Source organism: Panthera onca, chromosome B3, assembly GCF_046562875.1.
Source record: "Panthera onca isolate mPanOnc1 chromosome B3, mPanOnc1 haplotype 2, whole genome shotgun sequence".
Lineage (NCBI taxonomy): Eukaryota > Metazoa > Chordata > Mammalia > Carnivora > Felidae > Panthera > Panthera onca.
The window spans coordinates 1,640,595-1,659,681 of NC_138344.1; the positions used below are offsets into that span (position 1 = coordinate 1,640,595).

At 58.9% G+C, this 19,087-nt stretch overlaps 1 protein-coding gene across 7 annotated transcripts in view; it reads left to right on the forward strand.

The window, feature by feature from the left end:
- The window catches only part of ARNT2 (aryl hydrocarbon receptor nuclear translocator 2), a 149,513-nt gene that overhangs the window by 19,936 nt on the left and 110,490 nt on the right, over positions 1-19,087 (forward strand). For 4 of the 7 annotated variants that reach the window (XM_081795824.1, XM_078449095.2, XM_078449090.2 and 1 more), the window contains exon 2: positions 17,104-17,218. In XM_081795824.1, coding sequence (XP_081651950.1) covers positions 17,104-17,218 — 115 coding nt within the window. Of the gene's footprint in view, positions 1-10,841; positions 11,079-12,602; positions 12,750-17,103; positions 17,219-19,087 lie in introns of those variants that run through there. The other 3 variants (XM_078449092.2, XM_078449091.2, XM_078449093.2) reach the window with 3 other exon arrangements.

A 19,087-nucleotide genomic window follows, 5' to 3' on the forward strand; every position in this document is an offset into this window, starting at 1 on the left:
CACCTGCCTGTCCTGCCAGCGCTGGGGACGGCCTCTGTCTGCTGTGGGCGCCTGTGGGCTTAGTGCAGTGGCTTGGGCGGCACCGGTGTGAGGTGCGTGCACCGTAAAAACTATACCTGCTGGTGACCAGGTGGGGCGTCCCTCGTGGGCCCGCGGCGACGTGGGTGCCCTTCTCCCATCCTGCAGCAGGCAGTGCTGTGGAATCACGCACCCTGAGCGCGTCTGTGCGTAGACCCGGAGTGTTGGAGGGAAGATGCCGGTGCTCGCGTTGCGCGTTGCCACTTTGACCTGCTCGCAGCGGCTCAGACGTTATCTCACGAGGCGGGAGTAGGGGGGGATGCGTAATTTGCAGACGGCTGGAACGCGACCGTGACTCTGCCAGTCTCACGGGGGGGCGAGGCAGGAGCCGGATGCCTTTCTGCGTCCCAGCCGCGGTCCCGTGCTCAGCCTTACGCCCGAGCGGTGCGGCAGTGACCTCACCGGCCGGAAGCCGCTGTCTGCGGAAGCGTCCTCGACCGGTCAGTGCAGAAACAGGGGCTGAAGGAGGGCCGAGGTCCCACGGAGGAGGAGCCGGAAGAAACGAGGTCGTGGCTGTGTGTCCCCCTCCTGGACTCGTGCACCTACACAGCAGGTGTCTCCAGCGTGTTTTTTTCCCCTGATTTTGTAATTTATTTTTATCTGTTTAATTTTTACTTATGTATATATTTTTTAATTTAGAAATGTTTTATTTTTTTTGAGAGAGAGAGGGAGAGAGAGAGAGAGAGAGCATGAGTGGGAGAGGAACAGAGAGAGAGGGAGACACAGGATCCGAAGCAGATTCCAGGCTCCAAGCTGTCAGCACAGAGCCCGACACGGGGCTCGAACTCATGAACCGTGAGATCATGACCTGAGCCGAAGTCGGATGCTCAACTGACTGAGCCCCCCGGGCGCCCCATTTATGTGTGTTTAGTTAGTCACCTGCTCGTATCTGGACAACAGCAGTTTTCCACGTGTAATGAACCGGATCCTCAATATTTGTCACATACTCCCTGCCCGGGAGTGGATTGGAAAAGACGTAGGATTTACCTGATTCGGTGTGTGTGGCCGGGAGAACGCCTGTTCTGCATTCTAGGCTTTCTCTTTGGGTAGAACACTGCTCGGCAGGTGCAGTTTTCGGACCAGAGGCACGTGGTGGCCTGACACAGTGCAGTGACAGAGCCTTCGTCCAGCCAGGGGATGCCAGACCCTTCCTCCTCACCTGCGGGGTCACGGGCAGCTTTCTGGTGTAGGATGCGCCCCCGACAGCATGTCCTTAGTCTTCCTGTCCTCCCCCCCCCCCATTGTGGTCACACCCACGGGACATTGTTGTCATGCTGAGAAAATACGGACCGGGCAGCCTTGGTGTCACATGCCTATTATTCCCCGCCCCCCACACCCCCCCCAACCCTCTGGCCATCATCCGGGTCTTTCCTTCTCCGGGCACCTTGCCCCCCCCCCCCCCCCCCCCAGACGAAGGCCGCTGTTCCGGGGACGGCCAGGGCCTCCTGGGCCTTCTGCCTCGATAGCACCACCGAAAACAGGGCTTTCCCTGGCACCCTGTGACAGATGCGCCGGCCCCGTGGCTGCATGTGCGTGGTCCAGGCTCAGAGATCTGCGTGGTTTCCCCGCTCCCCAGGCCCAACCCGCACCTCCGGGAGCCCGGCCCCCAGGCCAGGCCAGGCCAGGCCAGGCCGGCCACTTCCTTCAGGACCCCAAGTCTCAGGTTGGAAACCTGTCCTATTTCTTGGCCTCTCTTCCTTGTGCCTCTCGAGAGAGGCTTGGGATCTGCCTGCTCCTTCCAGGGTCGTGGCCGTGGGGTTTCTCTTTTGCTTTCGTGACACAGAGAAACCATCAGAATGCGAATGGGGGGTGAAGTGCCGTCATCCTCCATACCCGCCCCCAGAACCGAGAAAGCCGTGGGGCGGCCTGCCCGGGCTCGCGTGGCCACCGTGTGCCAGGGGACGACCCCTCCTCTCTCCTTCCTCAGCTCACCCAGGATGGGCGCACATCTGCCCTGCTACCCCTGTTCTGGGCGCTGTGTGAGCAGTGATGAGTCACACATCCCCCTCCCCGGACAGGGTCCCGGGGGGCTTGCCGGCCATCTTCATACCCTTCACCAGAGTCCATGATCATCGTGCCTCCCACGGGACACTGGGCATCGTCCAGGGAAACAACACATCGTCCAGAAAAGCCAACCAGTCACCTGCCACCAACACCCCTCCCCCCAGTAAAGGCAACAATAGAACTGAACCCCGCACCCCAGATCGTGGCCGGGAGGTCAGCACAGGACCGGAACCCCATGCCCCAGACTGTCCCCAGGAGGTCAGCATAGAACTGGAACCCTGTGCCTCAGACTGTCCCCGGGAGGTCAGCAGCCTTGGGCATTGTGACCAGTGGGCCCTGTGCCTCCTCTGCATGGTCTCCTGGGGGCCCCGCTCTCCTCCGTGCAGGTGGGTGGTTGGGATCGCTGGGGCCCTGGCTGGTTGGATGTGGCCCTTGTGGCCTTGCTCTTGCCCGGGGTCTGGTCACGGCAGGGCCAGCCCCTCCAGCCCTGCGCCGGGGCAGGCTCTCCCCTTCCCGCTGGAACCCCCACGCCGGCTCCCCAGCGCCAGCTTCCTCTAGGGGCCCTGCCCCGGAGCCGCGCTGGTGTCCGAGGCCAGCTGACCCCAGAGCCCGTCCCAGGGCCGGCGCGTCGTGGGGCTGTGGTGGGGACACGCTGGGCGGACGGTGCCTTCCTGGCCAGCCCACCTCCCTCTAGGGTTCCTTCCTCCCATGTCCTCCCTCCGTGCTCTCTCTTCCCCCGGTGCTCCAGCCCGTCTGGCTCCTGTGGCAAGACGCTGTCGTCTTGCGTTTGCCTCTGTTCCTTCAGTCAGCTGTTGGTGGCTCCTGCCGGTGCCCCGGGCGGGCCCTGCATCCCCGGGCTTCCTCAGAGATCCCTGGCAGGGGGCTCATCTCTCACCCCGAGCCGGGCGAGCCTGTGTGGCCCTGGGGGGAGCAGCGCCCGCTGGGCAGGTAGCCCAGCAGTGAAGGCACTGCTCCGAAGGGACCCGGCCGCTCCCGCATCTGTGCCCGGGGACCTCTGCCTCCTGGACAGGCTCTGACGTGCCACCCCCGGGGGCCTGCCGCTCCCCTGCGGCTCAGGCACAGTGGGAGGGCCGTGCCTTGCCCACGGGTCGGCTGAGCTGAGCTAGAGGTAGGGAATTCCCCAGCCCCCCCCGGGTTCTTGGCCCAGATTGCTGGGCTTATTTGCTTAGGCCAGAGGTTGGCCAGTTACGGCTGATGGACCTCGCCTGTCCGGGCTCCTATTTTTCTGTGTCCCACAAGTTAGAATTATTTTTACGTTTTTTAAAAATTTTTTAACGTTTATTTATTGTTGAGAGACAGAGAGACACAGAGCATGAGCAGTGGGGGGGCAGAAAGAGAGAGAGACACAGAATCTGAAGCAGGCTCCAGGCCCTGAGCTGTCCACACAGAGCCCGACGCGGGGCTCGAACTCACAAACTGCGAGATCATGACCTGAGCCGAAGTCGGACGCTTAACCAACTGAGCCACCCAGGTGCCCCTATTTTTACGTTTTTAAATGATTGGGGGGGGGGGCATAAAGGAACGCTATTTTGTGATGTGAACGTGTATGAGATTCTAATTTCAGTGTTCATGGGCTGGTGCACAGCCAAGCCCACTCATTTCGTGGCATCTGGGGCTGCTTTTGTGTAATGCCTGTGTGGATGAGTAGGTGCCACGGAGACCCCGTGGCCTCTGAAGCTAACACACCCGCTCCCTGACCCCCACAGGAAAGTGTGCTGGCCTGTGGCGTAGCTGGTCCACACTGACGGGACCTTCTGCTGGGCCGGAGCCTCTGGGACAGGAATGGTGTTCCCATGAGCTCCGGGAGCCCAGGTCTGCTAAGCCAGAGGTGTGTCCCATGATCCCCGAGGGCCCCGGCCGCCCGGGCTTTGCAGGGGGCCGGGAGCCCCAGCATTCTGTCCTCCAGGGGCCCACCCGCTGCTCTCTGCGACGTTAGGTCCCAGGCAGAGATCCGGCCACTGAGGACAGATCCCATTGGTCCGTGGCACCAGAGAGCACAAGGATGAAAAAACACATTACAACGCCTTGCGTGCAAACACTTTTAGTATTTTGAATATTTTATAGTTAGAGAGTAATTCACTGTTTAAAATTGAACACGAGACCTATTTGTCAAATGATGGATGAATACGTTCATCAAGGAATATATTCAACTACTTTGTTTCGAGAAAAGTACTTTGTTTCGTAAAACGTTTGGAAGGGGATTCTGTGTCTACGGAAGGATATGTGATTTCCTTAATCAGTTTGTTGTGTAAACAAGGGGGCATCTTCACATTTATTTTTTTCCTTTTCCAGAAAGGCATTTTTGTAGAAGGAGTTGTATGTAAAGAATGGGAAGGGTTCGTAGCTTTTTGTTGGGATTTTACGGATTTCTTTTTTTTTTTTTAATCTTTTAATGTTTATTTTTGAGAGAGAGAGAGAGACAGAGAGGGAGAGAGCATGAGCGGGGGAGGCGCAGAGAGAGAGGGAGACACAGAATCGGAAGCAGGCTCCAGGCTCTGAGCCGTCAGCGCAGAGCCCGACGCGGGGCTCGAACTCACAAACCGTGAGATGAGCTGAAGTCGGCCGCCCCACCGACAGCCACCCAGGATCAGGCGCCCCGGGTTTTACAGATTTCTTGACCGAGAAGTGTCCCTCCTGACCTGGGCATCTGTGGGCTCGAGAATAAGAAAGTTGCCGTTTCCAGCGTCCTGTGCAAACCCTACCACGTTGGCATTGATCTTCAGGTAGAGTCAGATGGCAGTGCGTGACTGGGCCTGAAAAGTGGAGGCCGGAAGCTGGGTCTAGAGAGACAAAACCAGGACGGAGGGGCCTCAGAGAGAGAGCGGGGGTGTGGGCGTATGTCGAGTTTACGTGTACTTCTGTTGGGGGGGGGGCGTTGGCAGGAATCGGGAGTCACAGCTCAGTGCGAGCCAGAGGTGAGGGCTGGAGTGAGGGGTCTGGGACCACCGGCAGGCGGTGGAGAAGGGGGCACAGGGGCGGGGGCGGTGAGGGGACAGGGGACAGAGGAGTGTAGGGAGTGTGCCTTCTCAGGGCACAGGAACCCCCCCTGAGAAGAGTTGCCGTCTAGTTCTGCTTCTGCGTCAGCAAAGCCCGGTGCTGCCGAGCTGAGGCCGGTCGGCCCTGCGAACTGGCCACCTGTCACCGGGGGCCCCCCGTGCTCACCTTCCCAGCCCTTCTCATTGTCACGCTTCCCTCCCAGCCACCCAGCGGCCATCCCTGTGCACATCGCTGGCCGTGTCACCCCTCGTCCCACAGCCCCCCGTCTCGGGGCCGGGGCCTCCCCTCCCTCCCTCCATGTGGAGAGTACCCCCCGCCAAGGCCGTTTCCGGGGCAGACGTGGGCGGCTCGTGGGCTCCCGAGGTTTTGACACTGCGGTTGATGGCTTGGCACTGATTTTGTGTGTGAATAATTGCGAACCTGGATGTGCCTCGTCAGGTAGCACCCACACTTGGAGTCCATTCGTTCACTCAGGCATTCATTCATTCACTCACCCATTCATTCACTCACTCATTCATTCATTCACTCACTCATTTATTCACTCATTCATTCACTCACTCATTCATTCACTCACTCACCCATTCATTCACTCACCCATTCACTCATTCATTCATTCACTCACTCATTCATTCACTCATTCATTCATTCACTCACTCACTCATTCATTCACTCACTCATTCATTCACTCACTCATTCATTCATTCACTCACTCATTCACTCATTCACTCATTCGTTCATTCACTCACTCATTGATTCACTCACTCATTCATTCATTCACTCACTCATCCATTCATTCACTCACTCATCCATTCATTCATTCACTCACCCATCCATTCATTCATTCACTCACCCATCCATTCATTCACTCACTCATTCACTCACTCATTCATTCACTCATTCATTCACTCACCCATTCATTCATTCACTCACCCATTCATTCACTCACCCATTCACTCACTCACCCATTCATTCACTCATTCATTCATTCATTCATTCATTCATTCATGTAGCACCTGTGTTGGAGGGCCAGCACCTCCCAGCTCCCACGCTTGGCACGTGGACACCAGGGAATGAATGATCTCTGTCCACCTGCACCCCGTCTCGTCCTTTCCTCTGCCCCACCCCCCCGGGCCTGCCCAGCCCCCTCTGTGCCTGCCCAGCCCCCTCCGGTTAGAGCCCACCCCCCACCCCCGCGTTGGTTCCTGGTCCTGGCCCTACGCCTCATGCAGCCTGGCTGAGCCCACCACAGTGGGGGCCCCCCGTCTTACCGCAGGCGCTGTGTCCCGGGGACTCGGTCTCAGTCTGCTGGAGCGACTGTAGTGACGAGGGTGCCACACACTGGGCGGCTCAACCCGCAGACACTTACCTCTGCCAGTCCTGGAGGCGGGAAGTCCAAGGTCAAGGTGCCGGCCGCGTGTCTGGTGAGGGCTCGCCCGTGGACGCCTTCTCGCTGTATCTTCACGTGGCCGGGGGCAGAGAGAGGGAAGCGAGGTCTCCTGCCTCTGCTTGAAAGGGCACTTGAAAGGCTCCACCCTCGTGCCCAAATCCCCCCCTGGTCCCGTCCCACAGGGGTTAGAGGGGACCCAGGAGTCTTGGGGGCCGCGAACGTGCGGACCGCAGCTGGTGGGAGAAGCACGCTGGAGCAGAGGTGTGGCGATCAGAGCTCCGTTCTGGGGCCCAGTTTTCCCAGATGCGGCCATAAGGGAAACACGGCCGCCACCGAAGGACGTTGTGACGCCGCGAGATACGGGAATCAACACTGCGCCCTCCGGGCCCTCACCTTTCCGCGGGGCTCAGTGACCCGGCGAGTGGCACGTCGTGGCCACATGATGGGCTTTCACCTCGTCTGACCACGTGTCCGCATCCCGGTGCCACCTCTGTAGGGTTGAGCGGGCGGTCTTGGCCGCTGGGTGGCTTGGGGAGCCTAAACGTGGCTGCGGTTTACTCGTGGTTTAGACGGGTCCTGGCTCCGGGGACACGGCCCCCTTGTTGTGCGGGCTGCTGTCCGCTTGAGCGTCTGTCCCGCTGTCCCCCGGAGGCGTCCCTGTTTGGATGACAGAGGGTGAGGCCACAGGATCTAGGAGACCCCGTCTGACTCTGTTGGTTCCTGGGTAGACGGCTCACACGACCCGCCGGCTCCCCGCCTCCAGCGCCCGCGGCCCCTCCACGCGTGCCGCGCCTCGGGCTGCGGTCGGCCGGGCCCGGCGGCTGCCCTGCCGCTCTCGTCCTTGGCCGCTTGCTGCTCCTTCTTCCCCGACCTTGGTGGCTCCGTCCTTCCTGTCTGTACGTCTGGGGCCTCGCGCTGCACCCGGATCCTGCAGGCGCTAGGCTCCCACTGAGGCGCACTGACGAGTTCACGGCCAGGAGGAGCAGCCGGGCCCTCTCCGTGGAGGCCTTCGGCCCCGTCCCCCCGTGGCGCTGAGACGCCGGGATGGCCAGGACAGGTGCGGGGTCGCCGCCGGGAGGGACCGCGTGTCGTGGCCGCTGTGACCCCTTGTCCCCGCCTGTGGGCCGGTGGCCTGGCCTCCCGCCTCCAGCAACCGACTCCCGCGTGTCTTCGCTGGAGCCTCACCTTCGTGTCTCACGTCCTGTCTTGTCTTCTTTGCTCTCGTGCAGCCTTGTCTCCCGTCACGTGCACTTTCCTGAGTGTCTCAGGTTGTTCACTGGGCGCCAGTCTGATGCGCTAAGTGCGTGCGATAACCGTTATCACACCGGGAGGCCAGGATAACGACGCTGCCTCCCCGCCCTGCCGGAGGGCCAAGGAGCCTGCGGTGCCTGGCAGCCTTGTGGGGCTCCGAAGACACCCTCGGGGTGGGCCCCACCCTGCCCTCTCCCACCCTGCCCTCTCCCACCCTTCCCTGCCGTCATCTCCCCTCCCTACCCCGTCCCTGCCATCTCCTCCCCTGCCTTCCCTCACCCCTTCTCCTGGTCAACCCTCCCCACCCCTCCCTTCCCCAGCCCTCCCTCATCCCTTCCCTTTGTCTCCCCTCCCCTCTCCCACCCCTTCTTTGCCCTGCCCTGCTCACCCCTTCCCTCTCCTCCCTACCCCTCCCCTCTCTCCTCCTCCTACCCATTCCTTGTCCCTCCATCCCCTCCCCAGCCCTCCCTCACCCCTTCCCTTTGTCTCCCCTCCCTTCCCCACCCCTCCCATCCTCCCTCTTCCTCCAACCCTTCCCTGCCCTACCATCCCCGCCCCAACCCTCCCTCACCCCTTCCCTTTGTCCCCCCTCCCTTTCCTACCCCTCCCTTCCCCTCCTCCTCCTCCCACCTCTCCCTGCCCTACCATCCCCTCCCCAGCCCTCCCTCACCCCTTCCCTTTGTCTCCCCTCCCTTTCCTACCCCTCCCTTCCCCTCCTCCTCCCACCCCTCCCTGCCCTACCATCCCCTCCCCAGCCCTCCCTCACCCCTTCCCCTTGTCTCTCCTCCTTTCCTCTCCCTCCGGGCTAGGCTGCACGAGGCCCAGATTTCAGGGTTTCACGGAGAGCTTCTGTCCACTCCCCAAGCTCTGTCCGAGCTCCCAGCGGCTGCTGTGGAGTCCGGCGTCCTGGGTCTGCTCGCTCACTTTCCGTGGAATCCCGGGCACTGTGTGCTGATCATGAGAGCTCTGTATTCTGAGGGTTCACACCCGAGATACCCTAGGAAGCGGTAGGTGGGGGATGAGAGTCCCGTGTGGGTGTTGGCTGTGCCCCCCCCAGGGGGCTTGCCTTAAGACCCACGGACACACACAGTCTCTGCTCACACACCCACCGGAGGTGCGCGGAGGGAATCGGCGCACGTCCCGCCGGGTGGCTGTTTGGTTGTGATTCTGGCTGAAGCTGGAGCTGATCCTTCCTGAATGGAGACCTGACATCTTAACAAAAACGGGTCATTACTGTGCTGTCATTTCGGACCCGTGTGACAGCGGCCCCCAGCGGTCTGTCCAGGCTCCCGTCTATGGCCAGGCTGCCTGGCCGCCTGGCGTTGCAGCTCATGGGACTAAACACGTCCGTTTGCAGCGGGGGCTGGCGGAGAGGTGCTGTGCTGGGGGCTCGATGTTCCCGAACGTCTGCTGCTTTTCCTTGGACCCTTTGTTTTCTTAGCTGTGTCTGGACGGACGACCAGCTGTTTAGATTGTCTTGGCGTGTCTGATTTTTTAAAAGAATTTTTAGTATTGGGCTAAATGGGGAAGGGGCATTAAGGAATCTACTCCTGAAATCATTGTTGCACTATATGCTAACTAATTTGGATGTAAATTAAAAAAAATTAAATTAAAAAAAAATTAGTGTTTATATTTGAGAGAGAGACAGAACGCGAGTGGGGGTGGGACAGAGAGGGAGACACAGATTCTAAAGCAGGCTTCAGGCTCCGAGCTGTCAGCACAGAGCCCGACGCGGGGCTCGAACTCACGGACCGCGAGGTCATGACCAGAGCTGAAGTCAGATGCTTAACCTCCTGAGCCCCCCCAGGTGTCCCTGGTATGTCTGATTTTGAAGCTCCCCGCCTTGTGCATTTTTGAGGTGGCAAAGGTGACCCAGTTGGGTATCACTTTATCCTTAAAAAGATAGGAAAGCGTCCAAATATGACTTTTTCTTGAAAGATATGTGGCCTAAACAGAAATAAACGTTTTGATAAGCGCTCATAGTCGTTTGTTATCACCAAGGCCCGAATACCGGACAGACCCACAAAGGTGCTGGTCACAATGCACTGTGGTAATGGCCTTTCGCCTGCTTTGGATTTTCACTTACGGATCCTTTTCAAAGAGGACAGAGAGGCCTTGCTTCAGGTGTTAGCGAACACGCTCCCTCAGTGTTGCTATTTCGCCCACGTTTCCTTTTACGTGTAAGTATTTGGAAGTTCTCGATCGTTGGTGCTGCGTGTAAAATGGATGGCCTTCACCATATGGCCGTGGACGATCACACGTTTACTCCTGCAACAATGCGCTATATTTGTGAACCGTCTGATTGAGAGGACGAATCCCGCACACGAGATCTTCAGCTTAGTTCGTCTAGAACGCACTTTACATATGAAAGTGAGTGTTCAGGCTCCGGTGACAGGCTCACACAGCACGGCCTATTTGTAGCACCGATGGTGGTCCCTCGGCCGTTGGGTTTGCCCCGAGCGTGACACAGAGGCCGGGTGGGGGTCCCCTCGTGGCTAGCCCTGAGGGGGGGCCCGGGCTGAGCGTGGAGCTTGCCCTCAACGTCCTGCTCCGGAGTCATCATCTCGATGGAAGTCTCCCCGCCCTTCTTCCAGGCCACCTTGGCACCAACTCTGGTTCTCCAAAGCCAAAACCTGCCTGCCGGCGGTGGGGGCGGGGAGGGGGAGCTCAGGCACATGGCGATGCCCCGAGGCCCGTGCCCAGGCTGGAGGCACCGGCTGGTGGAGGCAGGGCCTGGCCTCGCCCGCGTCCACCACCTCCGCCCTGCTGCGGGGACGCAGCCTGCCTGTGGGATGAGCCTGCCTTACAGAGGACACAGGGCTGCTTAAAACGTAGCCAGGACCTGGGGTCCGAGGCCCCGGGCTCTCGGTCTGATGACTTTTCTGTACGTTGAGCTATAAAAATCCCACCCCACGGAGGGCCTTTGGGAATCGAGCGTCCTGCCTTCCTTCCAGAAGTGGAAGGGACCCTCCCTTGCTCTCAGGTCTGGAGGAATCCTTTCTGATCTCCCCCCCCGGGACGCGTTAATAATAATCTAGACGTTTTCAATGCATATTGTGGCTGCGTGAGAAATCCAAGTCGCCGAATTTTCAGAACCTAAGCAGTTAATGTTAGAAATTTTGCTGCAAATAAATTGATCAGTATGCAAGACAGTTTTCACGGCTGAATCATGGTCCACAGTTTAGGTAAACAGATCTGTGATGACATTTTCTGAGTGGAATACAAATGCCATTCATTTCCTCCCAGCGGCTCCTGGCTCTTCTTCTACACGGATAACAGATTCTCCCAAGAAGGTGTTGGACACCAGGAAGAAAGATCTTTGTTTAATCCCTCTGAAAAGGTAGGGCTGTGATATCGGGTGTGATTTCCGTGAAAGGAATTGCTCTGAGAGACATGGCTGTTGGGAGGACATTTTTCTTTGCCTATTAGCTGCCTCTGTGCACCCCCGACCCCCGGAGAGACCCCTTCTGGTGTTCTGATTCTTGGAATTGTCGTGAAAACATCATGTTGTCTTGTGGAAGTTTGCACGTAATTAATTTTTCTCCCCATGTTGTGAATGAAGATCAAGGGATATTTTTCTTATTGCGATTTCCATGAAATAGCAGGGTGGGGGGGGGGGCCCGGGGTGTTTTCTCACTTCCTCGTGCCGCCGGCATCCGTGATGCTCCCGGGCTCCCTTCTCCCCGCGTCCTCGCTGCCTGTGCCGTGTGGTAGGAATCCGGCACAATATGTCTGCGTCTGAAATGGGAGCCGGTCTTGAGCTAGATGCTACATCACGAGCCAGCTCTGTTCTCTGGGTGGTGGCGAGGCTTTCAGAGCCCTTAGCTCATACTGATGTTAAAACGAGCCGAGAAGCTCATTGCAACTTTGCGCGAGGCAGGCAGTCATTTTGCCCGTGTGTGTGTGTGTGTGTGTGTGTGTGTGTGTGTGTGTGTGTGTGAGATGGGAGTCGGTGCTTCCCAGGGTGGGGGGTGGGGAGCGTCTGCATTTGGAGTCAGACTGCTGTGGACAGAGATCATTCTGCCTGTTTGTGCATTTGCCGTCGGTCATGACCCCGGACCCCGCGCCCAGGTCTGTGCACCAGGGCCGCCTTTGAGGTGGGGGAGGAGTGTTGATGTCGCAGGAGGTGGGGACCGCCAGGGCACGGGAGCCAGGGGGCACGCCCCCCAAGGGCCGGGCCGGGCGGATCCGGTCAACAGCTCTGCAGCAGTCAGAGGAATATATTTCGGAAGAGGGCACCCCGTACATCCTGCTTCATTTCTCCCAGAGTGTTTCCACGGCCAGGATGGCGTAGGTGTGGCCTCCTCCAGGAAGCCTTCCTGGGCCCTCGTGGACATTCCCACAACGTGCTTCCAGGCCACCTGCGCAGCCCGCGGCCCTCGCGAGGGCTCTGCCCAGCCCCGTCGCCACCAGAGGCAGGAGGGGTCCTCTTGTCTCTGACCACCCAGCCTCTGCCAGGCTCCCGGCGCCAAAAGCAGAGCTTCGCGAATGCCGTCTGTGATCGCGACGGGGCCCCATTTTCTTACAGCAGCCTCTGCAAAAGGAAGCAGGGTCCGGATTAATCCCATTTCCCGGTTGGAGCACAGGTAGAGAAACAGAGTCACGCGATGGGGAATCCAGGCCTGTGCCCAGGACCCCGAGCTGGCACACGGCCCTCGGGGTAAGAGGCCGGAGGGAGGTGTGAGCTCGCGCCCCGCCCGGCCGCGGAGGCCCCGTGTGTCAGGTGTGTGGCGTGCACAGATGCAAATGCGCATCCGGCCCAACCATACTTTCCTTCCTCCTCCGGAAATTTTTTGCCCCATAGTCTCCGTGTGGGAGGATCAGGTGATCGAGGCTTTTTAGAATCTTCCCTTTCTGGGTGCTGACGGCGACACATGGAGTATTTTGGGGCGTTGACATCATCTCTTCCCTCCTGAACGCCCTCTTCGCAGCTGCATCACTCAGGCCCTGCCATCGTCCACCTGGACGGCTGTGACCTTCCTTGCTTCGCAGCAGGAGCAGCACAGGTGTGGTAAGAATGAACCACAGGGGACCGGGCCCAGGCCGGGGAAGGGACCGGCCAGGGACAAGCTTCCTGCAGAAGTAATGTTTGAGCTGAGCTGAATGACTGTTAGGAGTTAGCTTGGTGAAGAGGGAGGAGAGCGTTCTTGCCACAGGACATAGCGTGTGCAAAGGCCCTGAGGTGGGAGGGAGCACGCCGTGTTCAAGAAACAGAGAGCAAGCAGTGTGACCAGAGCTCAAGACGGGTGGGTGGCAGCCTGACCACACGGGGACTGGCTGGATGTGGCAGGGAGCTCCACATTTGTGCCGGGAGCGGACAGAAGCCGCCAGACGATATGAGCGAGGCTGGTCTTGGCAGATCTGGCCCCCGTGATGATGCGTGGGGGGGAGAGTAGGTGCAGGAGGCCAGCGGACGGGGGCCTGAGGCAGGCCTGCAGCGGAACCCAGAGGTTGGAGAGACCTTTAGGAGTAACAGCAGGACCCAATGGTGCATTTGGGATCATGGCCAAGCGCCTGGACGAGATGCCCTGGGGAGAGGAGAGGTGGAGGGGAGCAGGGAGACCCAGGAGGCGGGGCCTGTGAGTGGGAGGGGCGTCTGGCACCTCGAAGCCCGGGGGAGGGAGCTCCAGGTGGGCGAGGCGGGGGCAGCTCTCTGGTGGGGGCACGGGGACAAAGGCCTGAGTGCCAAGGGCTGCACGGGAGGCCCCGAGGCCTCAGGGTGACCCACAAGGGACAGGAGACTACTTTACCACGTGACAGGCTGTCCCTTGTACAGTTGAAAGTCCCTCATTTGTTAGTACCATGGGTTTGCATTTTGCTACGTGATCTGTCAGTAAAACCGTTCATGTTTCTGGGCCGCACTAGACGCTTCTCCTTTCTCATGTGGTCAGCCCCAACTAGGTGGGAAAGTCCGGGTGAGGACCGTGACCTTGCCTTCCCTTCCAGCGTCTGCTGGGGCCGCCAAGGGCCTGGGGTCCAGGACTCCCCGGCTCCGCTGGCCTGCCTCCACCCTCGTGCAGGGGTGTGGGGCCATGTCTGTGCACCTGCTCGGGGACGCTCCCGGAGGGCCGTGTCCACGTTGGGGTCAGGGCGGTGTTCCCGCGTGCGCCCGTGTGTGAAGCCCCGTGGGGGCAGGGGCAGGGCGGAGGTCGGGGAGGTCAGGGACGGCACAGGGGTGGAGGCACACTCGGGGCCTGTCTGCTGACCCCGCCTGCAGTGGTGGTGCTGTGCAGGGAGGCATGAAGTTGGCCCTGGAGAAGAGCTCCCCCCTCACAGCCCTTTGCTCCCGCATCACTCGGTGAACTGTCGTGAACGGGGGCCGCTGAGCGATCGGGAGGGCCCTCTGTATGGCCGTACCCCCCTTTGTGGCCCAGCACATAAAATCCTAGAAGTAATTTCATTCCTTACAGTAAGAAAATGACTCCCGGTTTTGTTAGCGTCTGTGTGTTTAATTTGGCCATGTTTATGTCTTCTTTTTAAGTGTATTTATTTATTTATTTTTTTTAAGGTTTATTCAGTTTTCAGAGGCAGAGAGAGACAGAGCGTGGGGGGTGGCAGGGGCAGAGAGAGAGGGAGACACAGAATCCGAAGCAGATTCCAGGCTCCCGGCTGTCAGCACAGGGCCCGACGCAGGGCTCGAACTCACAAAACAAGAGATCACGACCTGAGCCGAAGTCGGTTGCTTAACCAACTAGGCCACCTGGGTGCCCCAAAGCTCTAACATCTTCGTCCCCCTGTCGGCTCGCGCCCGGTGTCCTGCAGAGGCTCGGAGGGCTCGGGGGTGTGCTCAGTGGGGTCTGATGGAGGCAGAGGAGGTCCACCCGTGCATAGCGTCCAGTGGGCCAGACAGGGTGTCGACGTGCCACGAAGACGGGGCCTGCCCTGCCCTGGCCAAGCCTGGGCACTCGTGCAAAGCAGCCAGTCTCCTTCTCCTTGCTCCCCTCATTCATCTGAGGAAAGGATTGGACAGTGGGTGCCCCTTAGTCAGGTTTTGGGGACCTTTGCTTTCTGTGTCTCCCTCTCTCTCTGCACCTCGCCCGCTCATGCTCTCTCTCTCTCTCTCTCTCAAAAATAAATAAATGTTACAAAATCTAAAAAAACAATAAAATAAAGGACGCTCCAAGGAGGGCGAATGGTGTGTGGCTTTTCCTAGCTTGCTTAACCGTGGAAAACTTTTTCTCGGAGAATCTGAGGGGACTGACTCTGTGTGGTTTGTTTTGGGAAGTGGCAACTTTCGTTTTCACCCGTATTTGTGCTGGCAGAGGGATTTCGCCTTCCGTTTTGGGGCCTTGACGGACTTCATCTGTTTCAGTCCCCCTTTCAGAAAAAGGACGGCTTTCTTATCAGAAGCAGCTGCGGTGACAAGGTCATCCCTGTTCACGCTGTCTAGCTGTCACCAATCCAGTACAGTAATTGTTGACAGGGGAGAGCATTACCTTAAGAAAGGGTTTTTTTTCCCCCCCAGAGTACTTTCCAGCGTGTACCTTCGTTTAAAAAAACCCAGCAACTGTGACAGCTCTCGGATTTCTGTGATCAGAGCCCAGCAGCTAAATAAGGTTTTGTTTGTTAGTATTCTAAAATTCTCCTTCAGAAGTTTGGAGCACAGTCGTTTGAGTTGACCTTAGAATGTGTTTATGAAACTCGATGTCTTTGGAAGTAACGTGGGGCAGCTGTCGGACGCCTGCCTGGTTTCTGGAAGGAGGCGGGGCGTGGGAACCCGCCCCATCTGAGCACCTCCGGACCCCGGGTGCCCGTTCTCTGCTGACAAGGGCCCCAATTCCCGTATTTATCCCGACCTGTCTTCTCGAAGCACATCTAGGAAGCCTGCAGCTTCCCTCCAGACCAGGGTAGGAGCCGGGCCGGGCAAGTGTGGGGCCCAATCTCCAGAACAGTAAGCAGAGTCAGAGAGGACCCTCGAATATTTACTTTGGCGTTTAGCACTCTGCCTGAGTTCAGGAACCCTCTACAGAGTAGGAAGGAGAAGCCGTTTAGCTGTGTGGTTTCCCTGAAATTGGGAATGTCCGAGACGGCCTCAACCCGCTTGCAGAAGCGTCCAGCTCATTAGGAGTGAGGTGTTCAGAGAGTGACGTACAGGAAAGGTCATGCCAGACCTTCTCCTCTTGTTTTGAAAAATGTACTTACTTAAACTCAGGTCAGTTGACACGTTGTGTAATAATGGCTTCAGGGGCAGACCCCAGGGATTCGTCGCCTCCATACAGCACCCAGGGCTCATCCCAGCAAGCGCCCTCCCCAATGCCCATCCCCCAGGCCCATCCCCCCACCCACTCCTTCATCAACCCCCACTTTGTTCTCTGCATTTGAGTCTCTTATGGTTTGTCTCCCTCTCTGTTGTTTTTTTTAAATTTTTTTTTTTTTAACATTTATTCATTTTTGAAAGGCAGAGAGAGACAGAGCGCAAATGGGGGAGGGACAGAGAGAGAGGGAGACACAGAATCCGAAGCAGGCTCCAGGCTCCGAGCCGTCAGCACAGAGCCCGACGCAGGGCTCGAACTCACGGACTGCGAGATCGTGACCTGAGCCGAAGTCGGACGCTCAACCGACTGAGCCACCCAGGCGCCCCTCCCTCTCTGTTTTCATCTTATTTTTCCTTCCCTTCCCCTGTGTTCATCTGTTGTGTGTCTCAGATTCCACAAAGGAGTGAAGTCCTGTGATATTGGTCTTTCTCTGACTAATTTCGCTTGGCATATCTCCCTGTAGTTCCAGCCACGTTGTTGCGACTGGCAAAACCTCATTCTTTTTGATCTCCGAGGAATACTCCACCGTAAATTCCACATCTTCCTTGTTCATTCACCAGCTGGTGGATCTTTCAGACCTTCTTGTTCGTTACGTTAATGCTCATCCTGGGGAACGTGATCCCGTGAGAGCTGGGGCATCGGACGGGCCCTGTCACTGGCTCATCCTGCGGCCCGTGGTGATGCTTTGAGGCTCCCTGGGCCTCAGTGTCCTCGTGGTGAGCGGCGGGGCCATGCGGGGCTCTATATCCAGGGTTCTGAGTCCAAATTCAGGATGGGGAACAGTCTTCGCCCCTGAGGACGAACGCCCAGGTGGCAGGGGCCGCGGGGGGCTGACTCCTGCCTCTCGGTGGGTTTGCTGCATCCGAGCGGTTTTGCTTTCCGTGGTGCTCGTTCCCCTCAGGTTTTGGCCACGCTGCTGCGTCCGTGGAAGTCTTACCTGCCTCCAGGTGTCCCTCCAGGTGTCCCTATGAAAGCTGCAGATCTGTGCCCTCTTTCACCACCTGGCTCTGCGTAAGGGCACCTCCTAGAGGCCGCTTCCGGTACTGCTGGGTGACTTTCTCGCTCGTTCCTTTCGCGGCATTGACAGACCCTCTCTTGTCTGCATTCCAGAAATGGCTTCGGACATCCCTGGATCGGTGACATTGCCTGTTGCCCCCATGGCGGCCACGGGACAGGTGAGGATGGCGGGAGCCATGCCCGCCCGTGGAGGAAAGCGGCGTTCCGGGTAAGCACCCTCAGCGTTTCCAGGAATCTGGCTTAATACGTGTTGGGCAACGCTCTCGACCCGTGAGGGCAATAGTGTCTCTCCCCCTCCGGAGAATCAAAGCTCAGCGGTTTGCATACTGTTTAGATTTTGCAAGATCCCCAACTCTGCGCATGATTTGCACCCAGCTGGGACCTTCTGTTTGCTTGTCCTTGTGATGGGGAGGTGGGTCGCGGCCCCCTGGGCCCTGCTCAGGCCATCTCTGGGAGGGGGCGCCCCTCCGTCCCCCTGCCTCCGCACGCCAGCCGGCGGGGGGGGGGGGGGGCGGGCTGCAGGCCTGAGCTCCGGGCGGGTGGCGAGGACCCCCCTGGTGCTCTGCCTCTGCTCCGTCCTGTGCAGGAATTTGTAGGAATTCCTTTCGAAACCTTGGCTACAGCCCGGCAGCTGAAGGCCAGGCGTTTGCATTGTCTGTGCTGCTAATGATGCTGCTGAAGGGGTGCGGGCCAGGGCTGGGGGCGGGGGGTGCCGGGCGGACATGGCCCTTGAGCTGGGGGGACTGAAAACCGCATCTCGTCATGAGCGTAGCACCTGTGGTCCCAGGCGCGGGTCTAAAGAACGAGCCAGCTGACAGCAATCCCTGCAGGGAACACGGGACGGACGTTTTCACACCCCGTCTGACCCCCGGCCCTTTGCCCATCAGGTCAGTGTTGTCCCCAGCGACATGGCTGATGACTTCCTCCTGACGGACATCAGTCTGTCACGGTGCGCCGCGGGGCCCTTACGCGAGGGGCCGGGATTTCCAAGGGTGTCGGGGGGCGGTTTGCAGAGGCCGAGAGGCGGAGCGCAGGGCCCGCCCGCCCCAGCTGTCCCGCGATGCCCGGCCGCTCGCGGCGTGCAGGTGCAGTGACCCCACAGCCACGGGGCCGGTCCTCAGGGCAGGACCGCGGCGAGCAGAGCGGGTGCTGGGGCAGAACCCCCACACCGGCCGTGGGGTGAGGCTGAGGCCCCGCCGCGCCACTGCAGGGGTGCGGGTCCCGTCCGCCCCTCAACCGACTTGTCTTTTAACAGATTCCAGGTGTTTTGAACTTACTTTATTATTTTTTTTTATGTTTATTTGTTTTGAGAGAGAGAGAGCTCACCGGGAGGGGAGGGGCAGAGAGACGGAGAGAGAGCATCCCAAGCAGGCTCTGCCCCATCAGTGCAGAGCCTGGCACGGGGCTCAGACCCACGAATCATTGAGATCAGGACCTGAGCTGAAACCAAGAGTCGGATGCTCAACCCACTGAGCCACCCAGGCGCCCCTGAAATTATTAAAAAAATGTTTTTAATGTTGGTTTATTTTTGAGAGAGAGAGAGACACACACAGAGCATGAGCAGGGGAGGGGCGGAGAGAGAGGGAGACGCAGAATCCAAAGCAGGCTCCAGGCTCCGAGCCGTCGGCACAGAGCCCGACGCGGGGCTTTGAACTCAGGAATGGCGAGATCATGACCTGTGCCTGTCGGACACTTAACCCAATGAGTCACCCAGACGTCCCTGAAATTATTTCAAACGTGTGGCTCCCTCACTTCCGTCCCCTGGAGACGGAGCCCCATGGCTGGCCTCGTCCTTTCTAAGAAGAGGCCAGATGGTCAGGCCCAGCCCGTGGTTTGCAGGGTGATCAGACCCTCGGTACCAGGGGCCGGTGCTGAACCTCCGGGAGTCCTGCCCCCCTTCCCGTCCCGCTCGGGGCTGGGCCACATGGGCCCGCAGCCCACATCTGGACCCTGACTTGTGCTTCCGGCCCTGGCTGGCAGTTGGGTTGTGGTCAGTGTCTCCTCTGCAGAAGTTGTCCCAGCTTCCCTTCCCGAGCAGACCACACACAGCACGTCCTGGAGGTCGGCACCACCCCTG